Below are 21,355 nucleotides of genomic sequence, written 5' to 3'. Positions count from 1 at the left end.
TCCCAGGACAATAATAGTGACTTTTGCAAAGCTATCTGCAACCAAAAGTACTTTGAATTATCCTCTCTCTTCTCCAGATCTTTCATGAATTTAGTGCCAATGGTCTCAATAATGATGAGCCTGACGTTTGTTTAAATGTTGGGGTTAGCTGAAAAGAGACACATGGAATACGACCTCCTGCTTGAGCAGGGGGTTGGACTAGAAGACCTCCAAGGTCCCTTCCAACTCTTGTCAGTCTGTTAAATAGGCGTGATTGACAGGCAAGAAAGAAATTTAACACGCTGCTTCAACGGTTATTCATTTTTTCTCGACACAAGCATCTGTTTTTCACATTCCCCGTTCCTCTCTAAAAAGAAAAAAACCAACAAAAATTACGGTCGCGAATTGAACTAGGGTCGAACTCTTGTCAGGCATTGCGATGGGCACCCTTCACCGCGACGAGAGAAAGGAAGGACCTCTTCGAGAAGCAGGAAGTACCCGTGGAGCCAGGCCTCGAGTGGCCATGGGGTCCAGGTCCAGGTCTAGGGAACGGCATCGGCGTAGAAGTCGGTCTAGGTCTGAAGAGCGAGAAAGTCGGGGGAGGAGGAGGAGGAGAAGAAATCGGGAAGGGAGGTGAGACGAACGAATGCAGCTCCGAGATTTATGATCATAGAGTTCATAATCATAGAGTTACTCGGTAGTAGAAAGGCGTTAGGAATAAGCTGCTAGTGGATGCTTCTTCCTTAGAGGGAATGGCTTATATTTGGGGAGCTGGACACAGATGAGAGCTTAAAACTCCAAGCCCCGTTTCCTATCCTGTGAAATTTGGATAAGCAGCGGATCAGTTTTTAACGGGTAATGAACTGGGGAGCAAATCCCTCTGAGTACATAGAGATAACTTAAGTTTAAGTTCACTTTATTGTCATTGCACGTCGTGCAGCAAAATTAAATGCCATCTTCAGTGTACATCACACATAAGAAAATTATAAAAAATAACTAAAACACAAACACACACCCTTCTCATTCTATACAATTGAATTGAAAACCCCTGATACTGCATTGATATTGCATTATACAGTAGAATTCAACATAGTTATTGCCCTGTTTTTCAGCCTATTTGTCCTTGTTTTTATTATCCTGTACCGTCTGCCAGATGGTAATAGTTTTTAAAAAAGGGTGCCCAGGATGAGATGGCTCTTTAAGAATGTTTTGAACTTAAGGCAGTGAGAGCTATAAAGCTCTTCCAAGGAGGGGAAAGGGCAACCAATGATCCTTTGGGCAATGACACTAACCCTCTTGAGCACTGTCCTATCTGCCACTGTGTAATTGGCAAACCATACACAGGTGCAGTAAGTTAAAATATTGTCTATGGTACAGCGGTAGACGGTCACCAGCAATTTTTTATTCAGTTCATTCAGAGATAACTTTGAAGGTAGCGAAGTTTTCTGAAGTAGTGTCTGCTGCCTCCCATCCCCAGTAGTCTTGGAAGTGACAGCATGAAACTCCATATTTCATGGTAGAACTCCATAAGTTCTACCTTTAGGCCAGTGCTTTTCAATCTTGACACATTTAAGATGTATGGACTTCCAACTCCCAGTATGCAGGCTGGGGAATTCTGGGAGTTGAAGTCCATGCATCTGAAATTTGCCAAAATTGAGAAACAACGTGCTAGAGCTCAAAACTCAGTTGTCTCAATAACAATAATAACAATATCCACTGTTGTTACTGCTACACTATACAGGTACGTGATTTTTTAGAAAGAGAAGTAGAATGTAGAATGTAATACAATACAGATAATTCTCATTTAGCAATCCCAATTGGTACATTGTTGTTAAGCAAAGCTGTTGCTAAATGGAACTGCGACTATGATTAAGATCTTCTTTGCTTTATGGATACGCAAAAGTTGAACATGCAAGAAATGGTTGTAAAGTTAACTTTTTCATCACCATTGTAACTGTGGTCGCTACATGAGATAGTTGCTAATTGAGGACTATCTGTATAACCAAGTTTTTTTCCCCACTGGAATCTTACGGGATATTTGTCTTCATTACACTCTCTTAATAGAGCATGAGTCTATTTTGTTGCATGAATTAGGTAACAAAAAGAGCAAAGGGAAGTGAAAGCTTAATAAATTAAAAGCATCTAGAAACAGTTATACATATTGAGGATTATTTGCAGAATAATAGGATTTTGGGAATAAGTTATTGTAATCCCATTTCACTATAAGCTACTTGCCACAAAGAGAAAAAGCTCTTTGAGAAGTGTCCAGCATCTCATTGTAATCAGGATTTAATGGACTCTCTTATTTCCCTATGACAAACAAAGAAAAAGCAGATAATCTGCTGAAATTCACCCTCATGTCAACTTTAAGGGGGCATATGAAAAAGCCAGAGAAATAATAGATTGAAAGATATCAGCATTTTCAGTTCAAATCACCTTAGTACAGACTTTGGCTGCATCAGATGTGCTTCATTGTTTTACAGTAGGTTTTGTGGAGATAAATTCAGAGCCAGTTCAACAGAATTTTTGGCAATTCGGGTTGGTGGGAGTAATGTATTGATGAATGCTGATTTAGCTAACCCAATTAGATCCTTAAGTTGAATGCAGAAATGTAGATGCATAACAAGGGTGGGGAACATTTGAGTGCCAAGGCTGCTCTTAACAGTTTTGAGGCTGCATGGTGCATGTGGTTGCATCAGAAAAGAGCAAAAACTAGTATGGGGGAGGATTTTGTTCTTTTTTTTTAAATTGTGACCTGCCTATTTTAGAATACTATTTTCTTCTTTTCCTACCACAAACCATTTTTGGTTTGCGACAGTTATGCTCAGAGGAGGCTGTAAGGACCACAGAGACAGGTCTCACAGGCCACTTGTTTCTTACCTGTTTTAAACTAACACCAGAGCTTTTCCTTTTAAGCTCAGAGGAAGAGAACCAGAAATGGGGAAAGAAAAAAGAAAAAAGGAGGGACCAGCATCACAAGAGACACAAGAGTCACTCTTCACATCACCGGGAACGGTCCTCCAACTCGGATTCATCTTCGGAAAAAAGGGGCCATAAAAGTGAGAGGAAGGAGAAGAACAAGTACCAGAAGCGGTCTGAATCCAGGTCCTCGGTATCTTCCATGACATCCCCGTCACCTTCCCGCTCACAGAGCTCGAAGGGTGACTTGGATGAGCAGCTAAGCCTCCAGGAACGCTTGAAATTGAAAGAAGACCAGAAGAACCAAAAGGAGTTGATGAAGGCCCTTGAAACCCCTGAAGAGAAACGGGCCCGACGTCTAGCCAAGAAGGAGGCCAAGGAACGAAAAAAACGGGAGAAGATGGGATGGGGAGAAGAGTATATGGGTTACACCAATACGGACAACCCTTTCGGAGACAACAACCTGCTAGGAGCTTTCATCTGGAGCAAGGTAAGTCCTGAATTCATGTCTACAATCCAAGGCAGGTGGTGCAAGGTGACGGTGAAACAGCTTGAGAGAACCACCTCTTTAAAATGCACTTCCTCGCTCATAATCTAATCCAGCCTTCAATGGTGAAGATTAGATAGACAGATAGACTGACCTCCTTCCTTAGGATAATCTTCCTCAGCCTGGTGATGCTCTTCCAAAGTGATTCGTTTCCGTTCCCATAATCCATCAGCTGTGATGGCTGTGATTGAAGAATGATGGAAGTTTAAGTTCAAAATATCTGCCAAACACCAAGCCGTGGAAGACTATCGAAAATCACAAGTACAATAAAACTTCCAATTAGTATGGGTGTATTCCAGAAGAAATAGATGAAATTGGTGGCTGGAAACAATCCTTGGAAGGTTGGCCAGATGTAAAGTATATGTTTGGGGCAAATCTCAAGTCAATTATTTTACCCAGGTAGACTGGCTCCTGTTATTTGGTGCAAAGAATGTGTTCATAATCTCAAAATGTTTCTTTAGGTCCCTATGAAAATTACAGAGGGTAAATACTGCCTTAAAGTAATATTCACTGTAGTTTACCATAAGTCCACATAGACCACATCATTTAAAATGTTTCTTACATTTCTTACTTCAGTAACGTTCTATCCAGGTACAAAGTTAATCAATATTACAAGATTATTATTGACTAAAATGTACATAGAGATTGTATTTGGTGTAGTGGTTAAAACACCAGACTAGAAAGCAGGTGGTGGAGAATTCTAGTCCTACCTTATGCACAAAGACAACTGGGTGACCTTGGGCCAGTCACTCTCTTTCAAAATCTTACCTAGAAAACTTCAGGGACTAATCCCAGGAATCAACATTGAACTGAAGGCACACAGAAACAATGTATACAATGCATAAACCAAGGGTCCTCGGTGCTCCCTGAGCTTGGTTGTTTTCTTGCAGATGTTTCATTGCCCAAACTAGATAACATGATCATTGCTCAACATGTAAACCTTTATTTAACTGAGCTATAGGTATATGAGAAAGCCAATTTGGTGTAGAGCATGGGTGTCAAACTCGATCATGTCACATGAGGTATCGTGACTTTTTTGCCTTTGCGGAGCCGGGGTGGGCATGGCCTGTGCATGACACATCTGACCCACAGGCCGCCAGTTTGACACCCTTGGTGTAGAGGTTATGTCAGCGTTCTAAATACCATGCATGGAATCAATCGGAGACCAAGGCAGAATCATCCTTAAAGTTCCAATTTAATCATACAGGCATGTTAGCACTTCTGTGGAATTCCAACTCTGATCTTCTTCCTGGAATTCCACCCAGTTGAAAGTTCATGATCTATCCCCACACCCCATAATCCATCACATGGTCCAATCCTTTTCTTCCGCGCTGGCATCTACAACCCTCTGCTTCCGGTCAGGTATCAAGGTGCGGAGACAAAATATGACCTTGAGCTTCTAGAAAAGAATGACAACAATACATTCCACAATCCTACTCCTTTCTATTCCCCCCTCCCAACTACTACATTAATGAAACAGCATAGGAAACTATTAGAAAGTGTGGCAGGCCAAAGATCCTAAAAGGAACATAACTACAGGCCTGACAGGTTAAAGGGTTGGCTAGAAATCAAGAGACTGAGTTTTACCTTAGCCACAAAGCCAGGTGGGAGCCTTTGGGCCAGTCTTGCTCCCTTACAACTCTGGGAAGAAGAAGATATCGTGTTGTCCAAAAAAAAAAACCCTACAGAGACTCCTTGATGCTAGGAGGCAAGACTGACCAATAGCCCACCTCCACTGTCCCCTTTTAAAATGCCGTGGGCTGTTGCAACTTAAGTGAACATGTTTCTAGGAAATTTTTATTTGGCTTTATTTAAGGTTTGGTGGGTTATATTTAATTTTTAGGCTTTGGAAAAAAAAGGAATTGGACACTTGGAGGAAAAAGAACTGAAAGATCGTAACAAGCGGATCCAAGAAGAAAATCGACTTGAATTGCAGAAGGTAAGAATCAAAACAAAATAGAGGGAGAGAATCCTTTGAGTTTCGCACAAACCCAGCACCAGTTGTTTAATTCCAAGATGTAAACTTGTAAAGTATGATAGTGAACTGAGTCTAATGTTTGGACTACTATGTTATTCTTCGATATTTAAGATCATTCAGATAGCAGGCCAGTTCTGAATTTAAGGTACCACATTTCTTAAGACATATATTTTCATACAAAATGGTCCAGGAGTGATATCCAAGACAAAGTAGATATTCTTTTCTAATCAGATCAGTGCTTCTCTTATCTGGACAGGATGTCTGACTTTTAGCCATTGCAAAGAATTCTGAGAGCTGAAGTCCTGATTGAGAAAGGCTGAAACGGATAGGGATTTAGGGAACTGCAGATACTTCTTCTCTATAAAAATTTCCATCAGGGAAAATTTTCAGCAACAGCAGAGAAATTCTGATTGCATGTTGTTGGATTGAACAGAAGAAGCTGTGTTGTACACAATACAATTGCTGTTTTGTCAAACTCAATTTAAAGGATTGGTAACACCTATCCCTTCAGATTTTCCTATCCTTTCCTAAAATGCCAGAAGTTAAACTAGAGATATTGATCAGAAATTTTTCTGGGGTGGGTCAGCATTTTTCACTTCGGGCAAATTGCAGTTTCAGAAAGGTAACCTTTTTATTTCCAGTAAACATTATTTTCTCCACGCTTCAAGGCTTTTAATTTGGCAACTTTAATTTGGCAAAACTAAAGTACAGGTACAGACTAGATGAAATTTGGCTCAACAGCAGTAACTGCAAGAGGGATGTTGGAATCCTAGTGGACAATCACTTAAATATGAGTCAGCAGTGGGCAGCAGCTGCCAAAATCGGCAATGCAATCCAAGCCTGTATTAACAGAGGGATAGGATCAAGATCATGAGAAGTGATACTACCACTTTATAATGCCTTGGTAAGACCACACTTGGAATACTGCCGTGGGTACTCAAACACTGGAGGCTTTTAAGAAGAGATTAGACAGCCATTTGTCTAAAATTATATAGGGTCTCCCCCTTGAGTAGTGGGGTGGAGTAGAAGGCCTCCAAGGTCCCTTCCAATTCGGTTATTCTGTACCGTACAACTGCTGTTATTCTGTAATTTCTTTGTAATGTAGTCTTCAGACTTAACAGAGGGGCCTAGCCTTATTTTTTTTCCATATCAATGCACTCTAAATATTTGTACAAACTGTGGTGCAGGTAGTTCTCGACTTATGACCATCATTGAGCCCAAAATTTATGTTGCGTGAGACATTTCTTAAGTGAGTTTTGCCACATGTTATGATTTCTCGCCATAGTTGTTAAGTTACTGCAGTTAAGTTAATAACACGGTTGTTAAGTGAATCTGGCTTCCCCATTGACTTGTCAGAAGGTCGCAAAAGGTGATCCCATGACCTAGGCACACTGCAACTGTCATAATCATGAGCCATTTGCCAAGAATTTGAATTTTGATCACGTGACCATGGGGATGCTTCAATGGTCCTAAGTTTGAAAACGGTTATAACTCCCTTTTTTCAGTGCTGTTGTAACTTTGAACGGTCATTAAATAAACTGTTGTAAGTCTAAGACTACCTGTATTGCTAGGGGGCCTTGCTCATTTGCATAACAAATGTTTGTGGTTCCAGGTTTTTCAAAAAACCCACACCTCCGAGTTGAACCTAGAATATCATTCATGAACTCTGATGCTGAACTTTTAAGAGTAGGAGTAGCATCTGCTACTGCTCTGCTCTGTGCCTCTGGATCCATGTTTCTCAAAGCCTTCAGATATCTGGACTCCAATGTTGAAGTTGCACATCTTAAGGTTGCTGAGGCTGAGAATCACTGCTCTGGAGTGAGAAAGGAGGGTTGGGTCTCCTGCTTGGGCGAGGGGTTGGACTAGATGACCTACAAGGTCCCTTCCAACTCTGTTAATCTGTTAAATGAGTGCCAGTGTGTTGTGTACCTCTGTTAAACTCTCCCTTCCCCACGTATACCAGGTGAAGCAGCTCCGCTTGGAGCGGGAGCGGGAAAAAGCCATGAGAGAGCAAGAGCTGGAGATGCTGCAGCGGGAGAAAGAGGCGGAGCATTTCAAGACGTGGGAGGAGCAAGAGGACAATTTCCATCTTCAGCAAGCCAAGCTACGGTAAACAGGGACAATGGATGGAACCCTGGTCTTCAGGGGAGGGAGAAATTATGTTCCCAAATATAAAAGAATAATAAAACCATTTCTTGAACTTACTAGTCCACAGCATAATTCTCAGACATGATCTGCCAATACATTTCTTTGGAGTCCAAGGAAGGACAAAAACCTTCCAATATGATCGGATGAAGAATAGGGAAGAATTGATAGATTAATGGTGAAACATTTAGTTTGGAATTTCTTGGGTTCTCCAACTGCTAGTAGTCAAGCCTGCAGCCATCTTTTCTTTTGGATGTTTGGCCTGCCACGCTTTCCATTATTCTGCTATGCATTTTCTATTGTGGGAAAATGGGAGGGGGGGATTGAACGGAGTTAGATGCTATGTAGCCATAACAAAATTCTTTCTAGAAAGCCAAGGTCATCCTTTGTCTTTGCACCTCTGCACCTGTCCGGAACTGGATGGGTGGAACTGCCAGCATGGCAGTGGAAGATCGGACCATGTGAGGGACCTGTGGATGTGGGGGCAAGATCTCAAACTTTCAATTGGGTGGGGAAAACCGGGAAGCTTTCAGATTCGGGTTTTCCCAGACGTGCCAGCATGGCTCTCTTAATAAATTGCAACTTTGAGCAATACTTTGCCTTGGACTCTGATTTACTTTTAAACCCTAACAGCTAGGATGTTTGGAAATGGTTTCCTGTAGTCAAGAAGCCTTGCTCTGAACCCTTTTTCTTGGATGTCTCTTTTCTGGCAGTTCCAAAATCCGGATACGAGATGGGCGGGCCAAGCCAATTGATCTCTTGGCAAAATACATCAGTGCTGAAGATGATGACTTGGCAGTGGAGATGCATGAACCGTACACATTTCTAAATGGACTCACTGTCTCCGACATGGAAGATCTACTAGAAGACATCCAGGTATCCATCCGATGGTGGCTGTCCTGTTCTCTCAGGAGTTACCTGCGGGATCGTATTCTGCCCCATACATCCCTGCGACCAATCCGCTCGCACAGAGAGGGACTTCTCCAGGTGCCGTCCACCAAGCAGTGCCGGGGGGCGGTGCCTAGGAGCAGAGCCTTCTCTGTGGCGGGCCCAGCCCTGTGGAATGACCTCCCCCCGGATATTAGGAATACCTCTGACCTCCGCTCCTTTCGTGTAAAGCTCAAGACCCACCTATTTCAAGTTTCTGGCCTGGCTCAACCTTGATCCAACTATATCACTCCTGACGGGTTTTTTATTTGGGGTATTTTAATTGCATTCAGCTTATTTAGGGGTTTTTAAACATTGTGTTTTTACTTGTTTTTATCTATCAGTTCACCTCCTCCTTGTATATGTATATGTCTTGGTATATGTTTTTGTTATATGCATGTTTGTCTATATCAGTGCTTCTCAATTATTTTCTGTCATGCCCCCCCTAGGAAGAAGAAAACATTTCGCGCGCCCCCCCCCGCGCGACTGTAAATAGTATAATTTGTCTATAAAATTGTTATAAGTACACCTCTGCATAACATAGCACACCGGTCTTTCCTCGTCTCCCACCGTAGTCACATGCTTTCTTTCCTCTTTCCCTCTTACTTGTCTATCCTTCCTTCCACCCTCCCTTCCTCCTTCCCTTCCTTCCTGCCTCCCTTCCAGTTCCCTCCTTCCTCTTTCCCTCTGCCTGCCTGCCTTCTTTCCTCTTTCCCTATCCTCCTATCCTTCCTTTCTCCCTCCCTCCTTCCCTGCCTCCCTTCCAGTTCCATTCTTCCCTCCTTCCTTCTGCCTCCTTCCTGCCTGCTTGCCTTCTTTCCTCTTTCCCTCTTGCTTGTCTATCCTTCCTTCCACCCTCCCTTCCTCCTTCCCTTCCTTCCTGCCTCCCTTCCAGTTCCCTCCTTCCTCTTTCCCCCTGCCTGCCTGCCTGCCTTCTTTCCTCTTTCCCTATCCTCCTATCCTTCCTTTCTCCCTCCCTCCTTCCCTGCCTTCCTTCCAGTTCCATTCTTCCCTCCTTCCTTCTGCCTCCTTCCTGCCTGCTTGCCTTCTTTCCTCTTTCCCTCTTGCTTGTCTATCCTTACTCCCTCCTCCCTTTCTTCCCTCCCTCCCTGCCAGCAGCTCCTCCAGCATCCCAGCTGGAAGCAGCAGCACAACAGTCGCCGTTACCAGGGGCGAAGGGGTGGCGGTGGCAAGATCGGGCGACCGCCGCCCCTTTGTCCCTTCCCCAACAGCGGCTGTTGCGCTTCCGCTTCCAGACGGAATGCTGGCGGTGGAGCTGTTGGCGGGGAGGCGAGCTACCTGCATAAAGACGCCGCCGAGGGCATGGCAGAATATATCCCGGCTTGAAGTGGCAGTGCTGGGGACTGCTCAGAGACTCATCAGAGCCGCGGGCTGGAGCTGTGCAAAAAGTCTGCTTGGGCTGGGGGGGGGGGAAGGGAGGGAAGCCTGGGACAGCCATGCTTCCCTCCCTCCCACCCCCGCCCGAGCAGGTTTCTTGCACAGCTCCAGCCCGCGGCTCCAATGAAAATCCACAGTCCGAAGTGCTGCCACTTCCAGGCGGGATATATTATGCCTCGCCCACGCCGCCGCCGTTGCACCCAGATGGAAAGGGAGCCTTCGCACCCCCCTTTACGGAGCCTCGCGCCCCCCCAGGGGGGCGCGCCCCACTATTTGAGAACCGCTGGTCTATATATTTATTTCCTATGTTTTGTTGTACGCCGCCCCGAGTCCTTCGGGAGAGGGTGCGGCTAAGAAATAAATATTTATTTATTTATTTATTTATATCTTCCCGACATTGATCTGAAGTTCATCTAGCTCAGCCTTCTTCTACTTGGTGGCTTGAAAATATATTAACACTCAAATTCCCAACCATCTAGAACCGTGATGGCGAACCTATGGCACGGGTGTCACAGGTGGCATGCAGAGCCCTCTCTTCGGGCACACGGGTTGTCACCCCAGCTCAGCTCTACTGGGCATGCGCGCCTGCCTCCCACCAGCCAGCTGATTTTTGGGTCTCTGTTGCAAATGCGTGGGGAGTGGAGCGCATGCGGAAGACGCACGTGCATGCACAGAGATGAGGGGGGTCTTGCACGCATGTGTGTGGGGCGGGGGGTAGTGTGGGGGTATGTGTAGTGCTCCCCCCGCACCCCATTTTTGGCTTCTTACCTGGGGCGGGAGGGAGTGTGGGGGTTACATGCGTAGGGGGCGTGGGGCACAGAGGGTGTGTACCCCCCTGCGTGCCCTGAACCCCCTCGCACATGCATTGTATTATGGGTGTGGGTATGTGCGTGTGCAAGCACTTTTGACACACAATGACAAAAAGGTTAGCCATCACTGATCTAGAAAATACAGGTAGTCCTCGACATGGCCATAATGGAGCCGACCCATTACAGTTGTAAGACATGACAGTTGTAAAGTGGGTCACCCCTGTGACCAACCTGATTTTACAACCTTTTTAAAGGGGGGTCATTAAGCGAACCCTTTGTTTGCTATGAGCTGGTTTTGCCAAAAAATGGGAAGTAGAGGCTGGTTTTCAGCAAAAATGTCGTCAGTCATAGCGCATGGAATGCTGCCAATGGCCCTAAGTGCTGACCAGTTGCTGAGTGGCTGATGTAGTCATGTGATCATGGCAGTGTGGCCATGGAACTTTGGAACCAGGTTATCAAGGCCTTTTGGGGGGTGCTGTCCTAAGTTTGAATGGAAGCCAAGTGGGTTGTCATAAGTCGAGAACTATGTGTACTAGGCGGGAGGAGGCTGGGCTAGTTAACAATTGCAATTTAATAAAACCGTGTAGCTTGTAATCAAACAATTTGTCTAGTCCAGATGATCATAAACAAAAGGAGAGAATAAATGCAAGTTATTTTCAAGAAGCTATTTTGCTGCAGTATTTTCTAGTTTCTTCTCTTTGCTTCTATTTCTTCTTCCAAATTTAATTTGCTTTCAAATACTATTCCCTCCCTCCCCCCATTTTCTTTTCTCCATTTGACAGCAGAAAAAAATGTAAGTAACTTTTGCATATATGCCTATTGTCCCTGTTGTTTTAACATCTATTCCTCCCTCAGTTCAAATTTCAAGGAGAGTTAACAGTTGAAAACAAGCATTGTAACTCTTTCTTTCTTTCTTTCTTTCTTTCTTTCTTTCTTTCTTTCTTTCTTTCTTTCTTTCTTTCTTTCTTTCTTTCTTTCTTTCTTCCTTCCTTCCTTCCTTCCTTCCTTCCTTCCTTCCTTCCTTCCTTCCTTCCTTCTTTTCTCCCACTTCTCTTATCTTTTCCCCCTTGTTTCAGGTTTACATGGAGTTGGAGCAAGGGAAGAATGTGGATTTCTGGAGAGACATGACTATCATCACTGAAGATGAAATAGCCAAACTCCGGAAACTGGAGGCTTCTGGGAAAGGACCAGGTAGGGGCAGAAAGACAAAAATTAGGACTCGGTTAATTCCAGCCTAATAATACTTGGTTTTGTTTTGTTTGTTTTTATTGGATTTATATGCCGCCCTTCTCCCAAAGGACTCCGGGCGGCGTACAACAATGAAAAACACACATCCCGAAAGTTAAAAAGAAATAAAATACATACCCCCCCCCCCCAAAAAAAGCGAATTTATAAGACAATATATATTCTTCCTTACCCACTGCTGGTTTTCAGCAAAATAGGGCATTTTTCCATTTTCTGAAGACATTTGATATTACCCAAGTCTCCGAAGTGAGGCGTGGGAGGACTCACACATGGCTATTAACACAGCCCTTTTGTCCTGGAGGCTGAGGTAAATCTTGAGGCCACACCTCCGTTCCTCCTCTGACCTCCCCAGATTAACCTCAGCCTTCGGCCCAGAAGGAGTGCTTTTACCTGACTCTCCCTCACTTCGAAGACTTCTAGGTTTTCTATTTAGGCCTTTAGGTTTTTTTCCATTTTTGGTTTTACCTCGGATCTGCTCCTCTCTTCACCCGTGCTCAGCGCTGCTGGCAGGCAAGCCTCGCCGCGTACCAGCGCGACTCCCTAGCGGCCGGACGGCCGTGTAAAGGGGAAAGTAGCCGTTGTGCCACGAGGTCCGCGGGGACGTCTGCAGGACCTCCAGGAGTCCTACGCAAGGGCGCCAGAGATCGAGGAACTGGCCAGGGCCTTCCTCCAACGTTCCCGAGCCTCGGAGGAGATCGGGTCGCAGATCGGCGGCCATTTTGGGTTCCCCGCCATCTTGGAGCACGTGGGAGAGTCTGAACTCAAGTTCCTCTTCATCTCATCCATATCTACTTATTTATATATTTTGTTTGTTTGTTTAATGAAATTTAGAAAATCACCCATCTCACTGTCCAAATGCCTCTGGGTATTTTTACAGATAAAAGCCATAAAACCATATAAAAGGAATAACATTCAAAGCAGAATTTAAAACGGAATGAATTTACTCCTCTCCCCAGGCCTGGCCAGCTGGGGAATTTTACATTGACAACTAATTGAACTTCTACAACTTTTTTGGAAGGATCATACTTGGCCGATTTTTTTTTTCCAACGGAGATCAGGGTGATCAGAGTCGCTATCATACCTCTTTGATAGATCCCTACTTTGCTTCTGGAAAGCATCTTCTCCTAGATTGGGCAGAGCATAGCAGACACCACCAACAATATGGCTTCTATTTGTTCCTTTATCTGTTTCAACCAGGCACTCTTCACATTATTGCCAAGTTCATTTCCTTGAATATCTGAGCAGAAGTGTAATGTAGGGGCAATTCTTTCTTTTCTGTTACTTCTGTTCCATTTGAACAATCAAAACACTTCCCTTATTCATTACTGTATTTTTCAGAGTATAAGACGCACCTTTTTCCCGCAAAAAAAGAGGCTGAAAATCTGGGTGCGTCTTATACATTAAATACAGCATTTTTTGCCTCCTGAAACCCCGCCCCCTTCACCAAAATGGCCATGCATAGCCTTTAGGAGGCTTCCAGAGTGCTCCTGGGGGCTGGGGAGGGCAGAAATGAGTGAAAAATGGGCTGTTTTTCACTCATTTCTGCCCTCCCCAGCCCCCAGGAGCACACTGCAAGGCTCCTAAAGGCTATGCATGCCCTTTTTTTGACAAAAGACGGGCCAGTTTTTGCGGAGAACGTGCCAGTTTTTGCTTGTTTTTGCCCCCCACCCCACCCCCAGGAGCACTCTGCAAGCCTCCTAAAGGCTATGCATGCCCTTTTTGGGGGAGGTCTGCAGAGTGCAAAAACTTTTTTTTATTAATTGGCCTCTTCAAAACCTTGGTGCGTCTCACACTCCAGTGCGTCTTGTACTCTGAAAAATACGGTATATCCTAATTGGATGAATCATCCTATTACTGTTGAACTTTAGATCCTAGAATTCCCTGCCACATACCTAAGGATTCTGGGAATTGAAGTCCAGTACTGCTGTGGGCACTGAACTGAAGAAGGCTGCCTTAGAATCTAGGCAATTTTGCTGTTTTATAATGGAAAAGTTCAGGAAATATGGCTTGCTAGTTCTTTGAACAGACCTAGTGCAGTTAAACAAGGGGGCTTAGGGGCAAAGACGCTGAGCTTGTCAATCAGAAAGGTCAGCAGTTCGGCGTTTCAAATCCTTAGCGCCGCATAATGGAGTGAACGCCTGTTACTTGTCCCAGCTTCTGCCCAATCTAGCAGTTCAAAAGCATGCAAAAATGCAAGTAGAAAAATAGGGACCACTTTGGTGGGAAGGTAATAGCATTCCGTGCTCCTTTGACATTTAGTCGTGCCAGCCACATGACCACGGAGATGTCTTTGGACAGCACTGGCTCTTCAGCTTTGAAACGGAGATGAGCATGCACCCTAGAGTCAGGAACAACTAGCACATATGTGCGAGAGGAACCTTTACCTTTAGTGCAGTTAAAATGAGCATCCGATCACCCCATCCCCACATATCCCTTGAAAATCTCATGTAAAAAAAATAAGTCCTGTCCTATTTATCTGCCATCAAGACAAACTCTTCCTGGCCACTGGAAACAATTGTCTCCATGTCCTCTTCTGGCCTACGGATTTAAGGAGTATGTTTCTCCAATTGTATATTCCTCTTTTTGTGCCTTGCAGGAGAGCGTCGTGAAGGGGTCAATGCCTCAGTTAGTTCTGATGTACAATCTGTCTTCAAGGGGAAGACCTACAACCAGTTGCAAGTGATCTACCAGGGAATCGAGGGCAAGATCCTGGCTGGGGGACCCAACTTGGACATTGGCTACTGGGAGAGCCTGCTCCAGCAGCTAAAGGCATACATGGCACGGGCCAGGTAAAATATGCACGTATCTGATTTATATCCACCTCCATCCAGAGAGGGACTGGATTATACCATGTATCTTCCATTACCAAGGAGTCAAGACTTTCCCAAATGACTGGACCAAACCAGACTGGCTAGCATCCCGGCTATCTGGATTTGGTGGAAATAATTGGCCTTACCAATTACTGTTCTTAGCTGATCTCAGAAAGCTAAGCAGCATCAGGCAGGGTTAGGGCTCCCTCTGGGGACCACCATGAAATCAGATAGGCAAACCTGATGGGAAAATTGCACACATGTCCCAAAAGAAAGCATTGGCCAACCCCCATCCTTGTAGCTACCAGGAAAACCACATGGATTTATCCATGTTGTCTTCAGGAAAATAAGTTAGTTCAAAAGAGACTTTTAATCCAGCTGGAAGGTGCGGGTTGGAGATGGAGAGGTACCTCTCAAACTTAACTTAAAGAGAGTGTTTTAGCGGGTTTGATATATATTTTGAAGCATTCATTGTATCGGAACAGCCACAGAAGAGCTCAACCATATTGGGGTTGTAAATGCAGGGATGGGAAGGAGGAGAATGAGGAGAATGACATTAGAAATGGGCATATTGCCAAAGAATAGTGAACAATTTTAAGAGGGATGTGCTGTTCAAATACTATGCCTATCACCTGAGCACCATTGGCATATGGCCCTTATTTAGGGAATTGGACTCAGACTGAATAGATTTCATGGAAAGATTATGAGGTTTGGCTGCCGTTTCCTGCTACATACTCTGTCTCTCTCTGTGTCGGGGTTCCAAATAGCATCCAAAAATAAATCAGAATCCAAGGCAAAGTATTGCTCAAAGTTCCAATTTACTAAGAGAGCCATGTTGGCACATCTGGGAAAACCCGAATCTGAAAGCTTCCCGGTTTTCCCCGCCCAGTTGAAAGATCAAGATCTTGCCCCCACACCCACAAGTCCATCACATGGTCCAATCTTCCACTGCCATGCTGGCAGTTCCACCCATCCAGTTCTGGTCAGGTGCAGAGGCAAAGGATGACCTTGGCTTTCTAGAAAGAATTTTGTTATGGCTACATAGTAAGTAACTCCTTACAATCCCCCCTCCCATTTTCCCATAATAGAAATGCATAGTAGAATAATGGAAAGTGTGGCAGGCCAAAGACTCAAAAGAAAAGATGGCTGCAGGCCTGACACTCTGTCTGTCTCCTCTCTCTCTCTACACACACACACAAACACACACACACACACCTAGCCACAGGAACTAATTCTGTGCTCTCTCCCTCCCGGGTCACAGGTTGCGAGAACGGCATCAGGACGTCCTGCGCCAGAAGCTGTACAAGCTCAAACAAGAACAAGGTGTGGAAAGCGAACCCCTTTTCCCCATCATGAAAAAAGAGTCGCCATCCCCGGAAGCTGCCAGTTGCAGTCACAGGTAAGTATGGTTGGGATGCTGTTACCTGCTTCCTTCATCCTTAACACTTCAGGTTTTCATTCCAGTGCATAAAGCCTCGTGTGCTTTTTCTGTTTATATGCGTAGCTGCTCTTATGTGACATAAATAGCATTATCATTATAGGAGCAGCATTATCCTTGCAAGGAGAAGCCTTGCTGTTTTATACATAAATAGCATTATCATTATAGGAGCAGCATTATCCTTCCTATGCAAGGAGAAGCCTTGCTGTTTTATATATTCTCTAGCATGCTGCTCAATCTGGACTCCCTCCAGATACATGGACTTCAGTTCCCAAAATTCCCTCTGGCCATTACTGAGAATTCTGGGAGTTGAAGTCCATATATATATATATATATATATGTAGAGTTGCCCAATTTGAGAAAAGCTGCCCTAGTAAGTGTGTTTTGGGTTGTATTTGTTTGTTTTTTATTATATGCTGTCCATCTCACCATCCAAAGCGACCCTGGATGGCTTACAATACTGGTAAGAATAGAAATATAAAAACAATGTATACATATAAGAACAATTAGAATTAAAAGGATTAAATGCAGACTTGGAAATTTATAGAAGTAGCTCACAGGTAGTCCTCGCTTAATGTTTATTGTTCAGTGACCCAACATTACGACCGAGTAAAGAGCTTGTTAACCGAAAGAGATTAAAAGCCAATGAAGGTTAGAACAATGGGTCAAGTCAGAAAGATTTAGAGATCTTATGTCTCCCGTCGCTGCACTCTTTTTGCTCAAAAGGGGGGGGGAACCCTCTTCCCCATCTTCTACCCAGGCTAGAGCCAGAGGAAATTGCCCCAGCACAGCCTGGTCCCTCCTCCGTTGAGCCTAGTGCTGAACCGGAAGCTGAAGCCAAAGCCGAGGGAGACGGAGAAGCGGTGCTGATTGAGGAGGACCTGATTCAGCAGAGCTTGGATGACTACGATGCCGGCAAGTACAGCCCCCGGATGCTCACCTCCCACGAGCTCCCCTTTGATGCCCACGTGGTGGGCGCGGACGAGGATCTCCAGCGCCTCCAGCTCTCCAGGCAGCAGCTCCAGGTCACAGGTAAGGAGGGGAGAGATGGTGGGAGACTTCACCTGAGTTTCATGACAGCTATGTGTGTGCATGTAAGGCAGTCAATGTGTACATGGCACTGTACCACAAAAGGAATTTATGTTCTGAAATGCAACATGCAAACAGCTTGGGGAAAGAAGAAAGGAGACAAATAAATCTCCCGCTTCCAAAATGTCCAGCTAGCCTCCCCATCTCAGAAATATCTTCTTAATATTACTATACTTTTTGGAGTATTTCCACCATAAAAGAGGGTGGAAATGTTGGTGCGTCTTATACACCGAATACTGCCATTTTTGACCTCCCCAAACGCCACCCCACATGTCCTGTTTTTGCCGAAAATGGGGGTATGAGAGGGTTTGGGAGGCCTGCAAATGCTCTTGGAGGCTGGGGAGGGCAAAAACAGGATGTGTGAGGGGTTTGGGAGGCCAAAAACGGGCTCTGTTTTCACAAAAATGGGATGCACAGAGGGTTTGGGAGGCTTGCAGAGTGCTCCTGGGGACCGGGGAGGGCAAAACCCAGATGTGCGGAGCCCAAAAACTATTTTTTTTCTTATTTTCCTCTTCGAAATCTTGGTGCATCTTATACTCCGGTGCTTCTTGTCGTCGGAAAAATACGGTAATTAGTATCCACCAGGCTGAGAATCCATTTTTCCTCTCCATAGTCTGCCTTTTAATCTCTCCTATTCAATTCTTCATCTAGTCATTTTTCATAAGGAGTTTCCAACTTTAAATCTAAGTTTTCTAGACTCTAAAGAGAAACAGGCAAATAAGAGGTCCAAGTGGGTTTCTACATTCTTTAAAAAATAGTAACAGTTCAAATTAGGCAACAATTAGAAATTAAAACAAATAATCCCTGAATCCAGAAGGAAGGCAAATGAGTACAGATAGTCCTTGATTTATGACCATAATAGAGCCTCGAATTTATGTCATAAATTATGATAGTCATAAGTTGATACAACATATGAGCAAACTGATTTTATGATCTTTTTTATGATGATCGCTAAGTCAGAATGCATTCCTATGGGGTTTTCCCCCCGAGAAAGTAGTTGAAAAGGCCAGTTTCTGGCAAAATAATAATAATAACTTGAATCTCATGACTAAGGAATGTTGCAATCTGCCATAAAGGTAAGCCGATTGACTGCAAAATGCAGTCATTTTGCCACGTTCGGAACTGGGTCATAAATACCTTTTGGGGAGACTCATAGCTTCAAATGGTTACTAAGTGAGGCCTACCTGTATTCCCTTGCTACAGAATCTTGGGTGGAAAAATTATAGAAAAACCTCTTGGTGGAGATTTATCTTATTTGGGAAGTAAATATGATTAAAGAAAAATAGGCCGTACGTTTTAAGGAGCCTCCTGCTGCTATTTAAATGCCAGGCTTTTAAAATATTTTAAAAAAATAAAGTAGACTTGGCCATCCCTTCAAGTTTCTGTCATAACTTGAACCTCTTCTCACCCTCCACATTTCAAGGCAATTGAAATCAAATCTTTAATTTTAAAAAATGAGACTGGAAACCAGCTTGATCAGATTGCTGCAGAACAAATCTGGCAGGCTATAAAACTGAAAATATACCTTATAGTCTGCCAGTCCCCTAATCCAAATTGTACTTGATATTTTATTTATGTATTTATTAGATTTGTGTGCTGCCCATCTCATCTAGAGGCAACATAATATGTTTATTATGGTTGGGATAGAAGTTCAAATCAATATGAAATATTTATTAATATTAATATACGCCGTGGTGGTGCAGTGGTTAGAATACAGCATTGCAGGCTACTTCTGCTGACTGCCAGCTGCCAGCAGTTTGGCAGTTCGATTCTCACCGGCTCAAGGTTGACTCCGCCTTCCATCCTTCTGAGGTCAGTAAAATGAGGACCCAGATTGTTGGGGGCAACAGGCTGACTCTGTAAACCATTAGAGAGGGCTGTAAAGCACTGTGAAACTGTATATAAGTCTTAAGTGCTATTGTTATTAACGTTCAGCTATTTTAATGGTGGAATACAATTGGGTAATAACAGTTTACTGCTGTAGAATCCCATAGTGAAGGTGTTTCTGGATGTATTTGCGCCTTCTGTTTCTTACCAGCCACAGGGACTAAAAAATTGTAAAGATAAAACATGTTTAGGCATACTGTGACTAATCACGCACAAGACCACATGCCAACCCAAGTTTTTTCCTCCACAGGTGATGCCAGTGAGAGTGCCGAGGATATTTTTTTCCGCCGGGCCAAAGAAGGGATGGGGGCTGATGAGGCCCAATTCAGTGTGGAAATGCCCTTGACCGGCAAGGCCTACCTGTGGGCTGACAAATACCGTCCCCGCAAGCCGCGTTTCTTCAACCGAGTGCACACCGGATTTGAGTGGAACAAGTACAACCAGACCCACTACGATTTCGATAACCCTCCGCCCAAGATTGTGCAGGGTTACAAGTTTAATATCTTCTACCCGGACCTGATTAACAAACGCTCTACCCCAGAATACTTTCTGGAAGCTTGCCCGGACAATAAGGACTTCGCCACCCTGCGCTTCCACGCTGGACCTCCCTACGAAGACATCGCCTTCAAGATTGTCAACCGGGAGTGGGAATACTCTCACCGGCATGGCTTCCGCTGCCAGTTTGCCAACGGCATCTTCCAGCTCTGGTTCCACTTCAAGCGCTACCGTTATCGACGCTGAAGTGGTGAACCAGAAGTGGGTTGATTTTATGAAGGGACAAATGTAGATAATGTGCAGGGAACAAGTTGCTTCAACATGGACCAAGATGGCAGCTTTCAGTATTAGACAGCGTTTCTAAAGTGTGATAGAACTACTACTATCAGAAATTATCTTTTTAAAAAATGTTTCAAGGCTGCCCTGATACTCACCAGCAATTCGGCTCTGGGGGAATTGTCTCTCTGGCAATAGATGGCGCTGTTCCCTCTGCTAGGTGGTGAGACATCTGAGTCCGGTCAATTTAAAGTGTCTAATTGAGGTAGCTGATACCTTGATTGAGATGATCCTAATTTTCTAGAATGTATAGATTTGGGAGGATGGAAGAAAATGTCCAACTACGATAAAGATTTTGGATATGTGCTGCTTGTTTGGTATTCTTTACCCCGATACAAGAGAACATAAAAGAGAAAAGACAAGCTTCCTATTCTAAAGAGGACTGTAAGAAGATTCACTAATACAAGGATATCCACAAACTGAGATGATCCTTGTTTTCTAGAATGTATAGATTTGGGAGGGTGGGAGAAAATGTCCGACTACTATAAAGATTTTGGATATCTGCTGCTTGTTTGGTATTTACCCCGATACAAGAGAACATAAATCTATTCTAAAGAGGACTCAGTTATACAAGTATATCCACAAACTGTCTTCTCCAGCTGTGTAGATTGTTCAGTGCTGATCAATAAACTGCGGGTAGCAACTGGTAGCTTTCAAAGTGGATTAAATAAATGGTGACAAAAGAAAATAGTTCCATCAATGAACAAGACACATGCGCACATGCTCACATGGTAAGGCCACACTTGGAATACTGCATTCAGTTTTGGTCGCCACGATGTAGAAAAGATGTGGAGACTCTAGAAAGAGTGCAGAGAAGAGCAACAAAGATGATTAGGGGACTGGGGACTAAAACATATGAAGAACAATTGCAGGAACTGGGTATGTTTAGCTTAAGAGAAAGAAAGACTAGGGGAGACATGATAGCAGTGTTCCAATATCTCAGGGGTTGCCACAAAGAAGAGGGAGTCAAACTATTCTCCAAGGCACCTGAGGGTAGAACAAGAAGCAATGGGTGGAAACTAATCAAGGAGAAAAGCAACTTAGAACTGAGGAGAAATTTCCTGACAGTTAGAACAATCAGTGGAACAGCTTGCCTCCAGAAATTGTGAATGCCCCAACACTGGAAGTCTTTAAGAAGATGTTGGATAGCCATTTGTCTGAAATGGTATAGGATTTCCTGCCTAGGCAGGGGGTTGGACTAGAAGACCTCCAAGGTCCCTTCCAACTCTGCTATTGTATTGTAGATGTGGGGATGCTGTAGCTGTCAGCATTCCAAATAGCATCCAAAATTAAATCAGAGTCAAAGGCAAAGTATTGCTCAAAGTTCCAATGTATTAAAGAGAGCCAAGTTGG

General features: G+C 44.1%; 1 protein-coding gene across 1 annotated transcript; it reads left to right on the top strand.

Moving 5' to 3' along the window:
* The first annotated feature begins 403 nt into the window (after positions 1-403).
* CACTIN (cactin, spliceosome C complex subunit) lies at positions 404-20,645 on the top strand. The gene is made up of 10 exons (XM_081958670.1): positions 404-612; positions 2,896-3,388; positions 5,289-5,384; positions 7,387-7,532; positions 8,282-8,444; positions 11,779-11,893; positions 14,544-14,736; positions 16,019-16,156; positions 16,956-17,227; positions 19,422-20,645. Exons 1-10 carry the CDS (start codon positions 419-421, stop codon positions 19,910-19,912), a joined length of 2,301 nt encoding a protein of 766 aa, XP_081814796.1. The 5' UTR covers positions 404-418; the 3' UTR covers positions 19,913-20,645.
* The last annotated feature ends 710 nt before the right edge of the window (positions 20,646-21,355 follow it).

Source organism: Natrix helvetica, assembly GCF_964273705.1.
Source record: "Natrix helvetica genome assembly, chromosome: 1".
Lineage (NCBI taxonomy): Eukaryota > Metazoa > Chordata > Lepidosauria > Squamata > Natricidae > Natrix > Natrix helvetica.
This window is presented reverse-complemented; position numbering and strand designations above follow the sequence as displayed.